The 21,376-nt window shown below is 35.5% G+C and overlaps 1 protein-coding gene and 1 pseudogene across 2 annotated transcripts in view; both read left to right on the top strand.

Moving 5' to 3' along the window:
• Positions 1-203: 203 nt before the first annotated feature.
• LOC150110550 (syntaxin-18-like) overlaps positions 204-21,376 on the top strand; it is a 45,615-nt gene continuing 24,442 nt past the window's right edge. The window contains exons 1-2 of one of the 2 annotated variants that reach the window (XM_090394704.1): positions 204-400; positions 3,430-3,494. In XM_090394704.1, the coding sequence (XP_090250830.1) occupies positions 305-400; positions 3,430-3,494 (161 nt within the window). In that variant the 5' untranslated portion in view covers positions 204-304. Of the gene's footprint in view, positions 401-1,377; positions 1,670-3,429; positions 3,495-21,376 lie in introns of those variants that run through there. The other variant, XM_090394695.1, reaches the window with a different exon arrangement.
• LOC150110551 (5S ribosomal RNA) lies at positions 19,419-19,536 on the top strand (annotated as a pseudogene).

Here is a 21,376-nt window from a genome sequence, read left to right as displayed (position 1 = left end):
CGGCCGTTGTGTCATTCATTCTCTCAAAGTATTTTCAATATCCTCGAAACGGAAAGTAATAATGTAAAAAAGGCAACCAGAAAAGAATTGTAAATATTTGTGTGTTTATCTGAAGAAATGGGAAGAACAGTACTCGTGGCTAAAACCCGTGCCATCCAACGTTCACAAAGCTAATAGTATTCCAGGCTCAAATGCCTACACTTAGAGAATGTTCTCAATGATAAACAATAAATGGACAGATGAGAGAAATCAAAATAGCTTAGAATTAATTAAATTAGAACTAAAGTATTGATGAATTTTGATTATGATTGTAAAGATTTTTTGCAATTTGCACAATGAGACAAGAAAATCAAAGCTTCTGCAGCATAAGTTTAATCTAAGAAGTATGGATATTTTAATTGTATGTAAGTATAAATGTTTAAAATTATATTAAATATTTTGATGTGCTATAATTTAAATTGCATTTCATATATTTGAAATATAAACCATCCTACAAGAGCCTGTGTAGCTCAGTGGATGTGGCGTTTGCCAACCACGGCGCTTGGCCGCACGAAGGAAGACTTGGTTTCGAGTCTAGTCGGCGACTAGAGGAAATTTTTCTAAGCCTTTTTTCGACCGGTTCCCGAGTCAGTCGATCTCTGGCACGGGCAAGCAGGTTTTTCCTCCCGAAAACTCGGGATTTCGTCCTGTAAACTCAAGAAAATCGACCGTAGAACCCAGTTATTTCAGACATTAAATATATTGTGTTAGGGTTAGGGACCACGAGATGGCGGCGCATTTGAGCCGTTTCTCTTCACTGAGTACCGCTTAATTAGAGATAGCTTTCTGCCATCTATCTCTGATTGGTACCAGTGGAGATTGAACTGCCCACTCAGTCTCCAAAAGTTAGATAGGGCTAAATGGCCTCGCCTACTTCCCGTATACGGGAATAAAAAGGCGTTAGCTGATTTTTTTTTTTTTTGATCTATTAATGTGGTATTCAAGTCCCAAAAATTACGCTAAAATTTGTCGTGACCCGCTCTCCCTTATTTTCATGTTCAAAAGTTGGTCACCCTATTTACCACTCATACCACTTGTTATAATTATTATAATTTTCTTTTGGAATAATAAAGCTTTAAATTATTAGCTTCAGCTTTGCAAACTGAAAGCAAGAACAAAATTTAAAATATATCCATGTTTTCGTTAAGACCTTCGGAGAGACTACAGTAGTTATATTCCTTTACGAGTAATTTTATTTATTTATTTTTAGTGCCCAGTAAACGGAAGTTAAAACCACGTGACTCAAATCTGTACTTCCGCTTAAGTGGCTACTGCTGTCAGTGTGCTTATACATGTGTTGTTTACTGTTTTATTTACAGATTTTATTCAGATGAAATTATATATATATATTTTCATAAATGAAGAGTATATATTCATAAAGGTGCAAGTGATTGAAATTCTTTAACTTATACTGACTGCAATATTAAGAAACGAACTCATAAATCACAAAAATATTGTGGTGCCTTTAATTTAAAGTTTCGTCATGGATATTACACAGATATTTAAGTCTTGTATGAAAACCGTGAAAACTAGAAACAAAGCATTAGGTCTGCTTGAAGGAGAAAAACATACAATTAATTTAAAAAGTAATAGGCAGAAATCTGATTTCGGTGTAAAAGCTAGAGCTTTTGTAAGTTGCTTATTATTATTTTTTTAATTTTTTAATTGTATATTGATGCAATGATTTTATATTTTTGAGTCAATTTTCCAGTTTGACCAATAGTATTAATGTATGTTAGTCACCGAGTGAGTTAGAATATGGATCCAACCCCATGAAGCCATGGAGCCTGCATGTCAGGTCAGAACTATACAAGCTGCTTGTGGCTCAATAATGGCCTGGGATGTCTTTAGGACCTCAGTGCATCCCTGTACATGTTTGGGCCCTTGTCCCATCATCACTGAACTTAGAGAATTGTGGACAGCTCTGAAGGATGCATGGGGACATTTTTGCAAGCTTGTGGAGTCTTTGCCCTGTCGTTTAGCAGCCGTTATCAGGGCCAGATGGGCGGGGGGGGGGTCCAACACGCTACTAGGTAGCTGCCCCTAATTCAATGGTACTTCAATGTATATGCTTCATTATAGAACTCTCAGTTGATATGTAAATCATAACTGTGAAGAAAAATGCCTCTAAAATGTCAAACATGTTAGAAAGAAAGTATACTAAATATCCATTTTTTATTTTATTTTTAAATAGCCAAGTCGCAAAAACAATATTAGTTAGAATAGAAATTTTTCAAACGCATACGTTTAATATTGTTATTATTATTATGGGCAACTCCAAGGAGTCCTTAGACTCATCAAGGGAGGCCCTAAACATCATGTCAAGAACAACTATTCAACATCCACTCAGTATCTATCATACTTTGCATTGAACTCATTCACAGTCATGGCACCCACAACGGACTCTGGTAACTTATTCCATTCATTCACCACTCTCCAAGTAAAAACCTATTTCTAACACCCTTGCTAACCACACTCTTGTCCAGTTTCCGTAGCTGGCCCCTAGTCCTTTCACCACCAGTCCAGTTCTGAAAAATATCCTCTTAATTAATCTTATAGAAACCCTTCAGTAATTTGAATGTCTCAATCATATCACCCTTTTTCCACCTATCAACCAATTTCTGCAACCCACAAATCTTCAACCTCTTCTCATAAGGTTAATTCCATAGACTTGCTATCATCTTGGTCATTGCCTCTGGATCCTCTCCAGCTCCTCCCCATCAAGAAGAAACCCTGGTGCCCAGATCTGGGCACAGTAGCCAAGATGGGGTTTTATCAAGGCTCGATACAGAGGAAAATAACTTGCTTGTCTCTGTTTGTCAAAGTATTCTTCAGTAACCAAGTGATTTGATGAGCTGATTTAGCCACTTTTGCAATATGCCCCCTAAACTTCAACTCCCTATCCACCAACACGCCCAAATCCCTGGGCTATTCAATCTCCTGGAGTACACTTCCACCAATGTGGTATACTGCTGCTAATCTTTTCACCCCAAAATGCATAACCTTATACTTCGCCACATTAAATTGACATCCATTCTCCTTAGCCCAGTCCTCCAATCTATCCAAAATCATCTTGCAAAATTTTGACATCATGTGCATTCACTATTGCTCTACCCAGCTTTGCGTCATCAGCAACCAAATGAACAGTTCCTCACAGATCCTTTCTTATATCGTTAATGAACAAATTAAATAGTAGTGGTCCAAGAACTACTTGGAAACATATACCTTTGTACAATTTGCCATTCTAACTGAATTGTTTTTGCTACTTGGCTATAAGAAAATGGATATTTATTATAATTTCTTTTAATAGTTTTTGATGCCAAATTTTAGATTGATTTCTTCATAGGCACAATAAAAATTCACACTAATAATATACTAATTTGTTTTCAGGTTTCATCAGTAACAAAAATGAGAAACTTTCTTTTAGAGCACAGGAAAACTTATATCAATGTCAAGTAAGAAAATTTAATGTAGTTTTTCTTTTATTGTTTATGTAGTACTTTGTTCATTATTATAATATATTGAATATATGATTCTGACAAAAATTGTAGAAATCTTAAAATTACAATAAAAATTATTGCAATTATATTATGAATGCACAGAAATCTAGTATTTCGATGGCTGAGTGGTTCAACTTGCATCACTCCTGGAAAACACACTTAGATCTAAATTTCATCTGTGATAGGAGAATTTGTATAGATTTCTTTATCAGGTGATGCTAACCTGATAAAGAGGATGATACCACCTAAAACCAGTTTTAGATGGTATCATCCTCCTATGAAATACACAAATCAGCGTGGAACATTGCACTCGTTTACATATGTAATATGCATAATATGTCACTGAAAACTTCAGCTAATGATGCAAAAACACTCATAGACAGCTGCTGGACTGTCAGTCACATCTAGTGGTCACTTTTTAAGTATCAGGTGTGATTAGCAGATAATCATATCTTGACTAGGATCATTCTGTGAGCCTTTTTTGCTATCCTTTTCAGACTTAATTGGCAAGTTATTTTGAGTCCTCTGGTAGGTCAGATTTTATTTATTTGCTGTTTGGAATCCTTACAAAAATCAGTCGTGCATTCTGATTTTTGTTTCATTTGGACTATTTGGTCAGGAATGGAGGAGACATGTTGAAGTTGTATATTACAATAATTCCAGTTTCACTCTAGCCTTGAGGATTTTAATAAGATAAGATGTCTTTGTTAATAAGATGTTTCTTAATAAGATGTCATTGTAGTGCAGTTTTATTTGGCATATTTACTTGGCAAAATGATTTAATTTGAATTAATATTCATAATTGTGTACTGGTTGAATCAAATATTTAGAAATTATTAAAATTTGTTATTTTTTTTTGGATTTGATTTATTAGGCTGATTTCTTATGGCAGAATAGACAATTTTATGTCTATTATATGTAAGTGAAAATTGGATTGAAATTTAATGAAATTTTCATTGGAATTTTTTAAACTAAAGTATTCCAAGAGCATTCTTGAAAAAATGCAACTTTGTTACTGACATCATGATACTTCTCCCCAAAATATTCAAGATTTGTAACTTCAACTATTATTGCTTTTTATTATTTCTTTCCTTGAATTATCTGTTTGTTCTATGATAATGACATACTGTTAGTTTCAGTATGAAATATTTATTTATTAGACCATGCCTTAGATACCCACCACAGAATTCGTTGGAAGAAAACAAAAATATACACTGCAGCAAGTTTAAATACGAAAGATTATTCAAGGAATCATCAGCAGCTCTAAAAAATGTTCCTAACCTCAACAAATATGGGTGCATGAAACTACCCCAAATTTGGAAGACTTACATTATGAGAACTTCAGCCCAACTGCCAAGACAACCAAATTAGCCCACCAGAGGGCACCATTAGGATTTAGGAACAATATTAGTTTCTTGCTTTCTTCCTGATTTGCTTTTGTTTGTGCCTGCGTGCACATACCATATCTTTATGTTCCTGAAGATGGCAACGTGACGTTGCCAAAATATAGAAGTTATTCATTAATGTTACCTTTAATTAATATACTTTATATGCGTTGTTAATTCCGTAAACTAATTACCAGTTATGATGAATATGTTGTGGCCTAAAATTGTTGTCATTAGTGAAACTTATAAAGTCCAGTTTGATAAGAAACATATATAAGCAATAATGGTAATAATGTCCTGTGTAGCACTGAGTTTGAAGCTATATGGTGTGAAGTGGAGACTAATAGGGTGAAATACATGGTGTGATGTTACTACAAGCATGACATTTGCTGGGGACAAGTGCATCACTAAATTACCCTAATGATTACTAAACAAGTAATTATTATGGGCTTAAATTATCTAAATATTGATTGGGTGGCTGAGAAATCCATGATAAAAACAAAGGAGAATACTGTTGCATGACAACTTTCTCAAGTGACATATGAAAGAAGCAACTCAAAGACAAATAGTGTTAGATTTCATCATAGTGTCAGAAGGTGTCTTGTTTTTAAAAAGATTTCAAGATGGGGATGTCTCATCTCTTTGTTTACAAGGTGTCTCAGTTATGGCTGTGACTGTTTTGTCACTGTTTGGTGACAATGATCATGCCATGCTGATCTGGAAAATAGCCAACTTTATGGATGTACCAATCAGGACGGGTTATATGCTGAACTACAGATCTGGAAATATGACAAACTCAGGAGAATGCTGTCTTTGGTTCCATGGTTTCATACAGTTGTTGAATGGGAAGCATTAGTAGTGCATGAGAGGGAGGTTTTAGAGCTGTTGCATAACTTGGATAAGATTTCGGTAATTGGGACAGATGGGATATCATCATGTCTGCTAAAGGAATGTTCAGCCAAACTGGCTAGGCCCTTATTTGTATAATTTGAGTTTTAGCTTAGGAAAGATCCCACAGGAATGTATGATAATCCCAATATGGGTAGCTGGTGCAAAGACTGATGTGTCTAACTCTCATCCTATCAGTATATCTGGAGCGATTGTAAAAAGTTTATAGAAGTTGGGAAGAACTCGCATAAAGAAATGGGTGGACTAACAAGATATACTTTGCAAGGAATGGGCTTATTAAAGGGAAGTCATGTCTGAGCAATTTACTGTTGAGAATTGAGTAGAGTATTGAGAATCTTCACAGTTTTCTCAACCACTTAAACAACCTCCATCAAGATATCAAATTGACCATGGAGATTGAAGAAAATAGTTCCCTCTGCTTCCTAGATGTTAAACTCACCAAGTCGCCCGAGTCCATAAAAGTCTCTATATTTAGAAAGCTGACACACACACACGGACAGATATCTGCATGCGTCTTCACATCACCATCCAGCACAAACGTTGGGTATTATATCAACTCTAGCGAATTGTGCAAGATCTGTACTGTCAGATGAAGAACTAAAAAAAAAAAACTACAACATCTTAGATGGACCTTTAAAAGCAATAGCTACTCTTTAAAAAGTATTAACAAACAATTATTCCACCGTCAACATAGCAACGTAGAGACACAGGACAACTCCAAAGGTTATATCTCCTTGCCATATATCAGCACTATCCAAAAAACTGAGTAGAATCTTAAAGAAATTTAACATACAAACATGCTTCTCGACTCTTCCAAAAATAAGATCAAGTTTCAGCAATTACAAACAATCTCACAACCTTCTCAATTCCCAGGTGTATACAAAATCACATGTGTGTGCAGAAAACCTTACTATGGCCAAACAGAGAAATTTATCCTCCTATGTCTTGAGCAACACCAGAGAGACATGCTTACAAGAGAACCAGGGCTACTGCCCTATCAGGCCATGTCCTGTTTTCAATAAACACAAATAACGAATAACAGGGTGCTTAAGGGTCAAAGCTGTATAACTGAGAGGAGACCTCCACATAGCCTTTAAAGGAATGCGGAGAACCGACCGGGGCTTCTGACCTAATGTCCAATCCTCACCTTCTCGTGGTGCACCCTGTTGGGTATCTACTTGGATACTGAACGGACGAGGATGGGCTGGCAATTTGGGATTTAGCCGACCAAATTGTATTCTTATTGGTTAAACCAAAATATAGAATGATGGTACAACATGACAAAATTTCATGCCAGCTGGGGCGTCGCCCGGTTAAACAAGGCCCCCGTTGTTTTCGCCAGGGAACTAGGGTGAACAGCGAAAAGTCAGCTACTGGAACAAATCTGAAAATAAACCCCAACTCAACATCACCAGAGTTAAAGATCGGTACTATCAACGTAAGAAGCCTGAATGGCAAAGAAATGGAGCTAGCTGAGGAATTAGATAAGTATCAGAATAGAGGTGACTGAAACAAAAAAGACCAAAACTGGTGAGATCTTTCTGAGCAATAAATACAAAATGTTATATTCAGGCAATGACAATCAAGGAAAAGAAGGAGTAGCCATAGTATTCAACACAAAATACGAGGCTAATCTTCTTGAATGGCAGTCAGTCTCAAGTAGAGTAATGTGGGAAAATATGAGAATGGGGAACTGGACAATGAGACTTATTTGTGCCTATGGTCCCACAGAAGGTTCTACTAAGGTAGAAGTGGAGGAATTTTTTGAGGCTTTAGAAAAAGCAACTGACACCATGAAAAATGAAAAGTTGGTCCTTGTTGGGGATCTAAATAGCAGAGTAGGAAATGATTGTGAGACATACAAAAATATTTTGGGAAAATTTGGAGAAAAGAGCAAAGCTAATAATAATGGCAAATATCTGTTGGATTTCTGCTCAGGACATGGACTGGTTATTACTAACACCATGTTCCAACATAAAAATGTGCACAAATTCACTTGGAGAGAAGAGGCTAGGAATAAGAAGAGGCTCATTGACTATGTTATGGTTGATAGTGATGTTTTCTCCCTGGTGCAGGACACCAGAGTGTACAGAGGATTTGAAATTGGAAGTGATCACTATTTAGTCTTGAGCAGGATAAAATTGAATTTCATATTGAAAAGAATAACATGTAAGAAAGTTTTAAAGCGAATAAAAGTTCAGCAGCTCTCAGATGTGAACTGTAGACGAAAATACACAAAGATTATTGAAGAAAAAATGAAAGAGTTTGAGAACAGGAATCAAACCTTGGAGATTCAGTGGCAAACTCTGAAGAAAACATTGATTGATTCTGCCAGAGAGGCATGTGGTGAGGTTATCTGTAGGGATAAAAAAATCAGAACTCACCGGTGGACACAGGAAGTTAAAGAGACAGTGAAGGAAAAGAAGAAAGCATACCAAAAGTTCCTGTCAAATAAGTCAGCTTGTGCTCTTAGAGAATATAGAGACAAATGCAAGAATGCTAAACACTGTGTAAAACTAGCTAAACAAAAGTCATGGGAGGACTTAGGCAAGAATATAGAAAATAAATATCAAGAAGGTGGCAAAATATTCTGGAGGTTGTTGAAGAAAGAAGCTTAAGAATGGAGGAAAGAGTGCTGTAAAAGGAATTAGAGATGATAAAGGTGACATGAAAACGGGAGAAAAAGATATCCTTGAAGTATGGAGTAATTACTTTGAAAAACTGCTAAATGAAACAAACAGTGATGACAGCACAGTGGTAAAAAACACTGACCAGGCATGCAGTCAGGAATACATATCCATACTTGAAGTAGAAAAAGCCATCAAAGGCTTGAAATGTGGAAAGGCAGCAGGAGTAGATGGTATTTGACCAGAAATGCTGAAGTATGGTGGTATAAGAGTCTTACAGTGGCTGCACTGCATAGTTCAGAAAGCCTGGACAGAGGGACGAATTCCCGACGATTGGAGTAGAGCTCTCATAGTACCCATATATAAAAAGGCAAATAAAACTGCATGTGAGAATTACAGAGGAATTTCCCTACTGAGTGTTCCTGGCAAGATCTATGCAAGTATACTTGAGAAACGGTTGAGAAGAATTGCGGAAGAAAAGCTTGGTGAAGAACAAGCTGGATTCAGGCCAAATAGAGGCTGTCAGGATCAGATCTTCACTTTACGACAAATAGTCGAGAAAGCATGGGAATATAAAAAAGATCTGTATTTAAGTTTTGTCAATCTGGAAAAGGCATATGACAAGGTGCCAAGAGAGAAGCTATTCAATACGCTACAGTTATATGGTGTCAATGGGGCATTATATCAAGCAATACTTAGTCTTTATTTGAGTTGTAAGTAAGCAGTTAGAATTGAAGGAAGTACAGGAAGATGGTTTAATGTTAAATCTGGTGTGAGACAAGGATGTACATTATCCCCTCTGTTATTCATTATCTATATGGATCACATTATGAAGGAAAGTGGTATTAAACATGATATCAAAATTGGATATGTTAATGTCAGCTCTTTGCTTTATGCAGATAATGTTATACTTCTAAATAAATCTGCTACTAGTCTGCAAGCTTCTCTGACTAAATTGAATAGCTGTTGTAATAGATATGGTATGAAGGTCAGCAATAAAAAGACAAAGATAATGAAAATAGGCAGAATCATTGAAAATGTCAACTGTGTTGTGAATGGAGAACCTGTGGAACAAGTAAAACATTTCAGCTATTTAGGCACGATTTTTACTGAAGATGGTAAATTAAATATAGAAATAGACAACAGAATCAGCGAAGCTGGTATGGTGGGAAGTCAATTGAATAAATTCATATGGAATAAGAGAGAAATCGGTCGGAACACTAAATTAGCTGTGTACAAGACAGTGTTCAAACCAGTTTTAACTTATGGATCTGAGAGCTGGGTCAGAAGTAAAACACTTGACCAAAGACTAGAGACCACAGATATGAGAGTCTCGAGAAAGATTAGAGGCGTGAACAGATGGCATCAATGGCAATATCATATTAAAAATGAGGATATTAGGAAAGAACTTGACATTGTCAGCATCCAGGAATGAATTAGCAGAGCTAATCTCAGGTCGTATGGTCACTTAAATAGAATGGGCGAGGAAAGATTAGAAAAACAAGTGTTCTCTGCCAGGTTGGCAGCAAAACGACCCAGAGGAAGACCAAGATATAGGTGAATTGATACGGTACAAAATGATTTAGACGATAGAAATATAAGATCTGATAATGTTGGAGTCTTGACAAGTAACAGACTGATTTGGAGGAAAATTGTAGATAGGAAATTAATAATGATGTAAGTTTTTTCATGTAGTACTATTCATATCCTGTACACCCCTTGAGGGTACATGGCAGGAATTTGATGATAATGATGATGACAAATAACGAAAGCCGCCAACATGAAGTAAATTGGACAACAACTTCAAACCTGCACATTTGCCACGATGAGGTAGAACGCCGCACTGTCGAGTCAAAAGAAATTACCTTGGACCCTCTTCATATGAACAGTAATCTCAGCTATAATTTGCCTGACTCTTTCAGTTCTACTATCAGATACTGGCGATCTCGTGGATCCACACACGCACAGGTGTACAACAATAGAACTTTAACACGGACTATAGCTCAAGTTCATAATAACTGTAATTTACAGTCGAATTTATAGCTTTATAATTTTATAGCTTTGGAGTGTCTCAATATTTTTTTCAGTGTCTTTTAATAGCTTTCTATGTTCTTAACGCCTGATGAAGTCGATCCCGACGAAACATGTTGCGTATCCAATAAATATCAATTTATTATAATTCTTGGATTTTTTTGTCAGTTTATATAGATAATGAACATATCCCAACTCAGAGTTAATATTAGTAGTCATATATATATATATATGAGGGGGGCTATGCCCCACCTGGTGCCTACCCCCCCCCCCCCCCGAGTTCTGGGCCGGTAAGCTGGTAAGACAAAAAACGTGATATAAAAACGTTTCAAATTTTGGCTTATCTTTTTATATATATAGAATAGATATATATGCGTGTGCGCACACACACACACACAATGATATATTTATATTGATCCCATACATGACAGATCGAGAGACCTATAAGCATATCAGACATATAACCATGTGTGGGGTGCAGATGATGACTGAGATAAAGTTTATTTTATTTTATTTTATTTTTTTTGAAGAGCCTGCAAATTGTATTTGTTTGGGAATACATCATAAGGAAGGCTGTTCCAGCGGAGGAGGACAGAATAAATTTGGAAGAAAGTTCAGTGTGTTTGCAGTTGCACAGTAAAGGAATGCTGGATAGCTGCTGCTTTTGTATTAACAGGTGCAACAGAAAGTGGAGGAATGATGGTTGCCAATTTGCTGCAGCAGTACCTGTAAAATAGGCAGTGCTGAAACACTGTGTCTGTGAGACAGAGGTTAAAATGAATCTGTAATAGAGGGATCATCCATGAGCCTAATTGCTTGTTTCTGGACAGCATCATGGATTTTAAAGGAAGTTTTAGGTGCATCACCCCAAACGTGAGCTGTATTCTAAACATTGGTAGATTTGGGATTTGTATAGAGTTGGTTGAATGTAAAATAGCCTCTCGAACGAAAGAGAATGCCTAGTTTTTTGGTTGCTGAGGAGGCTATTCATGTGATGTGTATGCCAAGAGAGACTAGAGATAAATGTTAGTTCAAGCAGAGATTGGATCTTATCTGGTGATTTATGTATTACTGAGGATAAGGGAATGATAAGGCTATAAGATCACTGACTGACATATGTAACAAAATATATGAAATTGGACACCTGCCAAAAGATTTTAAGCACTTGACATTCCTACTAGTACCTAAAAGATCTAAGACAATCAAATGTGAAGAGTATGGGACAATCAATCTGATCAGTCATATAGCAAAAGTTATATTATATATCATCCTAGAAAGAAATAAACATAAAATAAAAATGAAACACAAAATGAAAGGCTATAAGATCACTGACTGACATACAAAATATTTAAAACTGGACACCTGCCAAAAGATTTTAAGCACTTGACATTCCTACCAGTACCTAAAAAATCTACGACAATCAAATGTGAAGAGTACATAACAATCAGCCATATATCAAAAGTTATGTTATATATCATGCTAGAAAGAAATAAACATAAAATCAAAATGAAACACAATGTAGTTTTCAGGAAAGTAAAGGTACTAGAGAAGGACTTTTCAATGTTAGAACTGTTATAAAAAGATATCTGGAGGAGCAGAAAGAAGTCGACTTACGTTTCATTGACTACACAAAGACCCTTGACAATATAGAACATGAACAACAAATAGAATGCATGAAAAAATTAGGAGTAGATGGTAAAGATATCAGATTACTGATAAATCTATATTGGGAGCAAACTGCCTCAATGAAAATCTCAGGAGAAACCTCAGAGGAATTCCCAGTAAAGAAAGGTGTCAGACAAGTTTGTGTTCTTTCTCCTATATTGTTTAACCTCTATACTGAAAATATCTTCTAGCAATTAGCAGAATTTAAAGGAGAACAATTTAAGATATGCTGACGATATGGTACTGCTGGCTGAAAATAAAAAAGATCTTCAAACCTACTAGAAGAGATGCTGAAACTAAGTGAAAAATATTGACTTAATTTCAACTTCAAAAAACCAAAACAATGCTGGTAACAAGAGAAAAAGGAAAAATACCCGATATAAATATTAAGATCAGAGGAAATATTTTAGATCAAGTAGATAGTTATATATATTTGGGTCAACTAATTATAGAGGGAAAGTGTGATAAGGATGATATTAAGCATATTAAGAATGATAGAAATTGCTAGATCAACCTTCATTAGCATGAAAAACATTCTGACCTCAAGGGAAATTACCACAAAAACAAGAATTAGGCTGTCCAAATGCTTCATACGGTCAACATTGCTATATGGAGGAGAAACCTGAACAATATCAAAATATTGTGAAAATAAACTAAAAACCTTTGAAATCTGGAACCTCAGAAGAATCTTTAGAGTCCCAAAAGGAGAACTGCCAAAAAAAAAAACAAAAAAAAACATTAATATAGAGATATTAGAGATGATTGGAAAAGATAGGACTCTGTTGAAAACCATTAAGAAAAGGAAAACCACCTATCTTGATCACATACTTAGGCACGAATCCCTACAAAAACACTTTTAGAAGGAATGATACAAGGAAAAAGAAGAAGAGGAAGACAAAGAAAAGATTGGATGGGAAATATTAAGGACTGGACCTTTTTTGTCTTATGAAGAATGTAAGAGAGAAGCACAAACCGTACATGGCCGAAGCTCATGGTAGTCAACTTCCTGGAAGGAGATGAATCCTGACAAGACAAGAGGGCAAGAGTATGTGAGCTGAGATCTCTTTTTAACTGTGTTTGGTGGCATTGAACAAGACAAAGTTGTCCTCGTTCCATTGAATGATAGTATATAAATCAGTGTTTAAAGTCAGTGGTTGTAGATGATCTTATAGTCTAAGATGTCAGAGTACTGCATTGTTTGTTAAATGAGTAGGATAAGTGGAGAGTACTGTTGTCTGCAGAGTTGTGGATAGGATTAGTGATGATTATGAGTAGGTCATTTATAAACAGGAGAGAGTAGTTGATAAGACAGGGGTATTCAGGCACGCTAATATTAATGGTTAAGCTCGAAGAGAGAGAGCTATCTACCATGACTTGTAGAGAACGACCAGAGAGAAAGCTGACAACCCAATTACAGAGAGTGGTAGGAGACCAGAGGATGGCAATTTGTTAAGCAGGCCATGATGTTACACACATACACATGGTCAAAAGCTGTGGAAATGTTGAGGATGACAGCACAAGCTTCTCTGAAAATTGCCATGGTACGTGTCCAGTGCTGGATGATGTAAGCTATGAGATCAGCTGTAGATTTTGAATGCTGGAATCTGTATTGGTGGTCACTGATTAATTTGTTGGCCTCTAAGCAGTTAAGGAGTTGGCTATTTATGACTTTCTCTATTATTTTGGAGAGAACTGAGGTTATGACAATTGGTCTGTAGCTTGAAGGTACACTTCTATCACTCTTTTTTTTGGAAAGGATGGGTATAAGATTGCTACCATGCATTGGAATAAATACCAGATATGTATAATAGATTGCAGAGATGATGCAGGATAGGTGTTAGCTCTGGAATACAATGTTTGAGAACAATTGGAGAGATGTCATCAGGGCTAGAAGACTTATAGCTATAATAATTTATAGCAGAATATAGGTTATAGCAGAATTAACAACCATCCTCTTAACACGATAATGATAATACTGTTTTCTATATCTGAGACACTGATTACAAAAAAAAAAAAAAAGTAGCCAGAACTTAACAGAAGTAAAGTCATCATCATCATCAAAATCCTGCCATGTATCCTCAAAGGGTGTAGTAAAGTACAGAAATATAATCTCTGTATGACCTTCAAGTCTTATATCAAGATAACTTTTCCTGTTAGCTTCTCAAAAGACCACTTCCTTCTCCTCCTCTCAGTTTGAGGTGTATATATTTTTGTACTTACAAGTTTCCTTGTTATGGGCAAACAGGAAGATCTGCTAATGTAGATCTGCATCTGACCACATAGTTATGGACATCCATAGTTTTGTTGATGACATTATACTCAATTTGCCATCTTCATTTGACAAAGTGTGTAATATTCAAGATCTTCCATAGTCAGTATCTTAAAGATTGATCTTCTTGCTATTTTTAGTAGGGTGAGGACAAATTTTGAACTTCTATTCTATAAAAACACATTCCTGTCTTTTCTCTCTCTCTCTCTCTCTCTCAAGAAAGAAAGAAAGAGCTTGCTTTTCTTTCCTTCTTTATTTTGATAATATTGAGATTTTTAGACATTCCTGCTTCTGACCCATCACATCCATAGCCTTCTCTACCTCCAAAATAACTTAGTTTCCTTTTATTGGTTCAAGACACTTCTCACCTGTATAACTTCTAACACTATATAAATTCCAAATCTGACTATTCTTAGAATATTGTTCATACATTTGGAATGGTGCACCAGAAATTTCCCTAAAATGCTCAGTACTATCTAGAGAGGACAGTTTAGCTAAAATATGATCTCCACCACCCCTCCTTTTCTCTAGGTATCTTCTATTGCTATTTCTTGGAGATTGTTTTACCAAACCAGCCACTTTTATGTCTTTACTTTTTTTTAGTATGTACAAACACAAGCAACTACAGATGACATCCATCTCAGATTCTTCCTCTTTACTCACCAATTTCTCATCTTCCTCTATTATTCCATCAACTTCTATTCTTTGGAGCTACTTTCCTGATGGTTTTTCTTTGAGACTACAACTTTTTTACTATTCAAGAAACACTATGAAGTTTCATTCTACTCCTTAACCATTTAGTCATGCATGAGATTGTATTGTAGGTTTTGTAAAATCGCTGTTGTGTGTGAGATCAGTATTAAAAAAAGAAAAAAAATTGAATTCTCACATAAAACATGCATTGCAATCTAGTTGTTTTAATTATAAAAAAAAAAAAGACTAGGTGTTGTGCATTCTATTGACTTAGAAGACATTGCCACTTGATTTAAATACATTTTTTAAAAATATGTCGAAACCATTGATTTTCTTACTTTGTTTTCTGTTGACTTTTTAAAATAATTTGTGCTTTAAATAGTAAATGTTGCATTGCAAAACAGGATTTTGTTCATCAGATATTTAAAAACGATTCTTAGTATCTAAGGGTGAAATATAAATAGCTAAAACCATATAAAAAAGCAAGTGAGGTAACATTGACAGCTGATTCTGAGAGATGAATATGTTAGCATCAAAATTGGAGAAGTTTGTGCTTATAGGTTAATGGAGTTGTATGTGTTCAGGATATCTTTGAAGAGGTAAGAAAAATATACTCTTTTTGAGTATGGCATAGTTTTTTATTTATTTTATTTTTTATTTTATTACTTTTTTTTTTTCTTAAGAGGTTATGAGAGAAGTAGATTACAGTTGTACTGTGATGTGATGTAAAAGTCCTGAGTGACACTGTAATGCTTCAGGTATTGATAATTATTTACTGAGGTGGATGGGCAATTGTTTGACAGGTAGATGCAATTAGTGTTTCGAGATGAGTTTTCTAAAGTTTAGGAGTATAATACCCCAGAGTTTAATCTTAAGACTTCTTGTTATTTCAGATTGATTTAGGTTTAAATATTGAATAAATTGCTCCTTGCTGATGATGAGAGGAAATTGAACTATAGTAAATTATTTGAATAACCTCATTCTCTATGGGATGAACTTAAAAAGATTGAAGGAGTGTTTAGAGAGCTGGAGATTAAAATTTTTTGTGGAGAAAATGTAACTATATATATATAATTTGAGAGAGGTAGTATTAGATGGACACAAGGTGAAAAGAGTTAATGATAATCACCAGAATAGTTGACAAGCAGAGAGCACATTTTCTCTCTAACCAGGCTGTGGGGTTGAATCCCAGTACCGACCTGGATGTTTGTGGATGTCTGTAAGTGATAGATACTATATATTTTTGAATAACGGCTTTACACTTGCAAGCAAAAACGAAATGTAATTTATTACTCCTATACTTGTTGAAATTTTTCTGCTTGGTTATACTATAAATTAAATATACCAAGAAATTATATACTTGGTTTAATCCTTTATCCAAGTGTAAGCAAACGAAGTTTGCCCTGAAGTATTTTCAGGACAGAGGCAACCCATGGTAAAGGTGGTATGACTTCACATCACTTTCCTTGGTATCCCATAATGCAAAGCACATCTCCTTGCAGACAGATATAATGCTATGAATTAAGGAAAGGGTCACTAACCAGACTGGTTTCGACCTTTATTGAGGTCTCATCAGTGGGAGCCAGACCCAGATGTGATGCCAAGGTTGAATTAATGCAGAAGTCATATTTTCATATACGAGTTGCCAAAAGGTGTCACACCTTATTATTATAATACTCTCGATTAGAGATAGATAGTTGTTGAAAGTTTTTCCACTTGGTTATACTATAAATTAAAGATACTAAGAAATTATATACTTGGTTTAATCCTTTATCTAAGTGTAAGCAAGTATAACCAAGTGGAAAAACTTTCAACAGCTATCTATCTCTAATCCAGTTATAATAATAAGGTGTGACACTTTTTGGCAACTCATATATGAAAATATGACTTCTGCATTACTTCAACCTTGGTATCACCTCTGGGTCTGGCTCCCACTGATGAGACCTCAATAAAGGTCGAAACCAGTTTCGACCTTTATTGAGGTTTTCCATTAATGCATAGCATTATACATGTCTGCAAGGAGATGTACTTTGCATTATGGGATACTAAGGCAAGTGATGTGAAGTCAATACCATCTTTACCATGAGTTGCTCCAGTCCTGAAAATACTTCAGGTGCAAACTTTGTTTGCTTACACTTGGATTAAGGATTAAACCAAGTATATAATTTCTTGGTATCTTTAATTTATATATTTCACTCAATATGTCATGAGCTTTTTTCGCGGAGAAGATAGAAAAACTGGTAACGTTTATATTCTGAATACAAGAAAGTCATACAGGAGGAAACACTATTAGAGTTCAGAGAAGTGGGAATAGATGTATAATTAATTAATTTAAAAAAATAATAAATATAAACAATTAACAGCAATCACTTCCAAAAACTTAGAAATTGGCATACAGTCTTTCCGAGGGCTTCACACAATTAAAAAAAAAAAAAAAAAAAAAAAAAAATTACAGTCAAATTTGAGCCTACTATGGTGTAGCATCTTAGTGCACTAGACACAGAGTGAACTGGGTGTGGTGTAGTGTAGTGTTGATGACATTAGAAGCAAGGCCTGAGCTTTAGAATCCAAAAATCTTATAGTGATAGATGAATCTCATTGGCTGGTGCAAGACCACTACCCTGCTTAGTGAATGCCTAAACTATTTTGAAAAGTTCCATGTTTGGACTCTAGAATTCAGAAGAATCCTGATAATTTAACCCTTATCCAACTCTTGGTACTGATGTATGCTAGGTTTAAAACCCTTTGTATACAGATTCATTTAAAAAAATAAATTGAGTATGTTGTTTGGTAAGAAATTTTAAGTTTATAATCTTAATGGCAAAACACCTAGTAAAGATAAGAAAAATGCATGAAGAAAAATATCTTATATAAGTTTATGCTGACTACTTTTGAAGAGTCCTTAAGGTTATTTGAACAAAATGAAACAAAGTAAAAAAGCGGACTTAGACCAAGGGAAAACGTTTCCATTTAACGTACATAAAATCAGTTACTTTGTAACGCCATTAATGTTAATATTTCATCCAGTAGACTCTGTGACAAGTCTGAATTATAATGGTTTGCTAGGTCTGACTTTCCTGATTCAAGAATGTGGATGTAATCCTTATTGTTTCTCCATTCAAACAGTTCCCAACTTGCCAGTTTTCTCAAAGTTAATGCTCTACTTGAAATCAGTGTGGCTGTAATTTTAACACTTTCATTTATTTTGATGAATATACTTCAGAGGTAATCCATTTTGCTGTAACAATCTTTACAAAACTTTCTAAAGTGATGCCACAATTTTTCTTCAACATTGTTTGGAATGCATACATCCTGTCAGAACTTTCTCCTGCTGGATATGTTTCTTGTTGTCGGTGTCCCAATTACCATTTGTTTTATTATTATTTTGCTTATGCCTGTAGAGCTATTGGCATTTACAGCTTAACATCCATGGTGACTTTGACATGGGTATCACTAGGAAAGTGGAAGAATGGCTTTCCATTTAACTTTTGTATACTGTACACAGTTCATGTAGTCAGGATTGTTGTGTGAGTTGCATTTTAAATAACATGCACATACATCTTATGAAACATCTATTTTCTCTAATCTAATGTCTACTCAGAAAAGTGTCCGGATTGGACACACATACACATGTACATATGTATATATACTGCATTTGGATATCAACTGCATGTTTATTATAATGACAGTGCAGAACATTTCTGTGCTGTAAGGAGCTATGTCACAGCAGACTCACACTACACAGTAAGAAGCCATTGAAGCTAAACATCAGTGTTATTTTGTTTTACAGTAATTTGTACTTTGTGTCAAAGTGTAAAGCATCATTTGCAAACTTTGTTTTAAAGTTGGAAAAATGAGTTGCAAAACATGATTTAAAATAGCAAATGAAGATATTGTCAAGAGATGTATACACATCTTTGTGTACCACTATTGATTGCAAGAAGGAAACATAAAGAGTGATCAGTGCTCTGGACAACCATCAGTATTGAGAAATCATGGAAAAAATGTGTACTTTCATCCTCGATTAAAATGATCATTGGTTAACCATGTACAAGATAGTAGAAGACAGAATTTTTGCTGACTTCTATGGTTCAGGTTATTCTTTCACAAGTTCATGCTGCAGCTGTTAATAGAGGGGCAACAAAAAAATTATTCTTCAGTGAACTCTGATTTGTTGAAGTACACACTAGTTGCAACAAAGTGTTTGTGATAGTGAATTTTCTTTAAAATATTGTTGTGCCTGTAGAGTTCCAGTTAGAATTTTTTTAAAGATCTAACTGGAACTAACCACGCATGTATTGTCAGCGGCCAGATCGGTTTGAAAGCACCAGTTCTCGTCTGATCACTGAAGTTAAACAAACCTGAGTCCAGTTAGTACTTGGGAGGGTGTCACCTGGGAACCCTGGGTGCTGCTGGCATTAATTATTTGTTGGCCTGGTTGGCCGAGGTTAGCGTATCTGCTATCCAGTCAAAAGGCTGCGGGTTTGAATCCCACCTTGGGCATAGATGTTTGTAATTGTCTGTGAAAATAGTGGTCGGCAGTAAATGGCGCTGGTGAAGATAATGATGGTACTTGCAGTTAGTTCTGTAGTGGAGACGGAGAGTTGTAGAGCAGGTGCCCTCCCTCGATGAGTCTTTGGACTCCCTGGAGGTGTTATGTAATAATAATAATAATAAACCAGGGCACATACTTAGAAAAGCCAAGTTCTTATTATTGTCTTTTTTATTTATTTACTAGGGGGGGCTACGTGCCTACGGCACCAACCACCCCTTGTTTCGAACTGGTAGGCCGGTTCTCCTTGAATTCTGATGACTCGAATTTTGAACACTCGACACTCAGAGTAGCCCCTGAGTTTCAAAAAAAACATGACATACAAATGTGACATAAAAAGGCTTATCATTTTATATATATATATGGGGCAGATTTATTATTGTAAAGGCATTTTGTACTAAAGATTCTCCAGAAGAGCAAACACTCAGCAAAGAATTTCGTACATTGAGATTTTGTGATGATTGTATGTAGCCGGTTTGAGGAAGCATCTGAAGTTTGGTTCTATTGGTACAGCTGAACTGCGAAGCTGTTATATTATCAATAGATTTTAGTTGTTTTTTTGAGCCTCCTTAGCTCAGTTGCAATAGACGAAGAAGCCCTTTGGTCAGAAAGACCATTCTTCATTCTTCTTCAAATCCTATCTAGGGAATGAAGAAGATTCTTCATTCCCTAGCTAGGATTTGAACTCGGGTCTTTCTAAACAAAGTGCATTGTGATTATCATCTCCTGTGAAGACTGTATCAATAGGTGTGAGCTTTTGTTTGGCTAAATGATAAGAATGAAAACATCGACATGTGTGAGAAGTGTCGGGATAGGCTGGAGTGATTAGGAATGGAAGCAGACGTCATGACTGTAGCAGAAGAACTTCGACAGGAGTTCCTGAAAATGAAAAATGACCTTCATCTTCTGCAAGAGGAATTGGAAGTGCTCAGTAAGGAGGTTCTGGAAATCAAAACTGAGTTAAATGTGAATTACTTTAGCTGAAGTAACTATAACAGGATTAAGTATGAGAGAGTCTTTGGTGATTGATGAAGTAATAAATAGTATGGGAGTCAACAGAATGAAAGCACAAGAGGTCTAGAGAAAGGAGATGTCATCAGAGTGAGAGAGTAAGTAAAAGAGTGTTGAGTAATGAAACTGGGAGAGTCATGCTGAATAGCATAGAAAATGAGACCATGAGTGACGCTTGTTTGGGCTTGAATGAAGTTATGAGTGGTAAAATATATGATGATTCTATGATTAAGGATATGGAGAGCGGTATGCCTGAGGAGTGCTTAGCTGGTGGAAAAATACAGAGAGTAGCTTTAGCAATAAAGAGAGAGCATGATGCAGAAAAGATGATAGTTATGGTGGGTACAAATGACCTGAGTGGTAGTATAAATCAGGTAGCAAAAGATTTAAGACCATTGCTAGATATTGTGAAGAAGAAGAAAAGTGTCAATAGGAAGATAGTGTGTGCTGCCTCGTTTTGATAATTATGAGTTAAGTAGATGAGCGATGATAATGAATGATATGCTTGCAAGAACGTGCAAAAAAAAAAGAGGCTGGAGTGTGTTTGAAGGCAAAAGGCAGCTGTATGAAAGAGATGGGTTGCATCTGAACATGGAAGGTCATAATTATTGATTATTAATTAACTTAAGGAATTCACAATGTACACTTGAATATAAATTAAATTAAACTTTAATATATATTTCCAATATTTTGGT

This window comes from Typopeltis vanoorti, chromosome 1 (assembly GCF_054136105.1).
Source record: "Typopeltis vanoorti isolate ZY-2024b chromosome 1, IOZ_Tvanoo_1.0, whole genome shotgun sequence".
In the NCBI taxonomy this organism is placed as follows: Eukaryota; Metazoa; Arthropoda; class Arachnida; order Uropygi; family Thelyphonidae; genus Typopeltis; species Typopeltis vanoorti.
The sequence above is the reverse complement of the archived record's forward strand: the minus strand, read 5'-3'. Positions and strand labels throughout refer to the sequence as shown.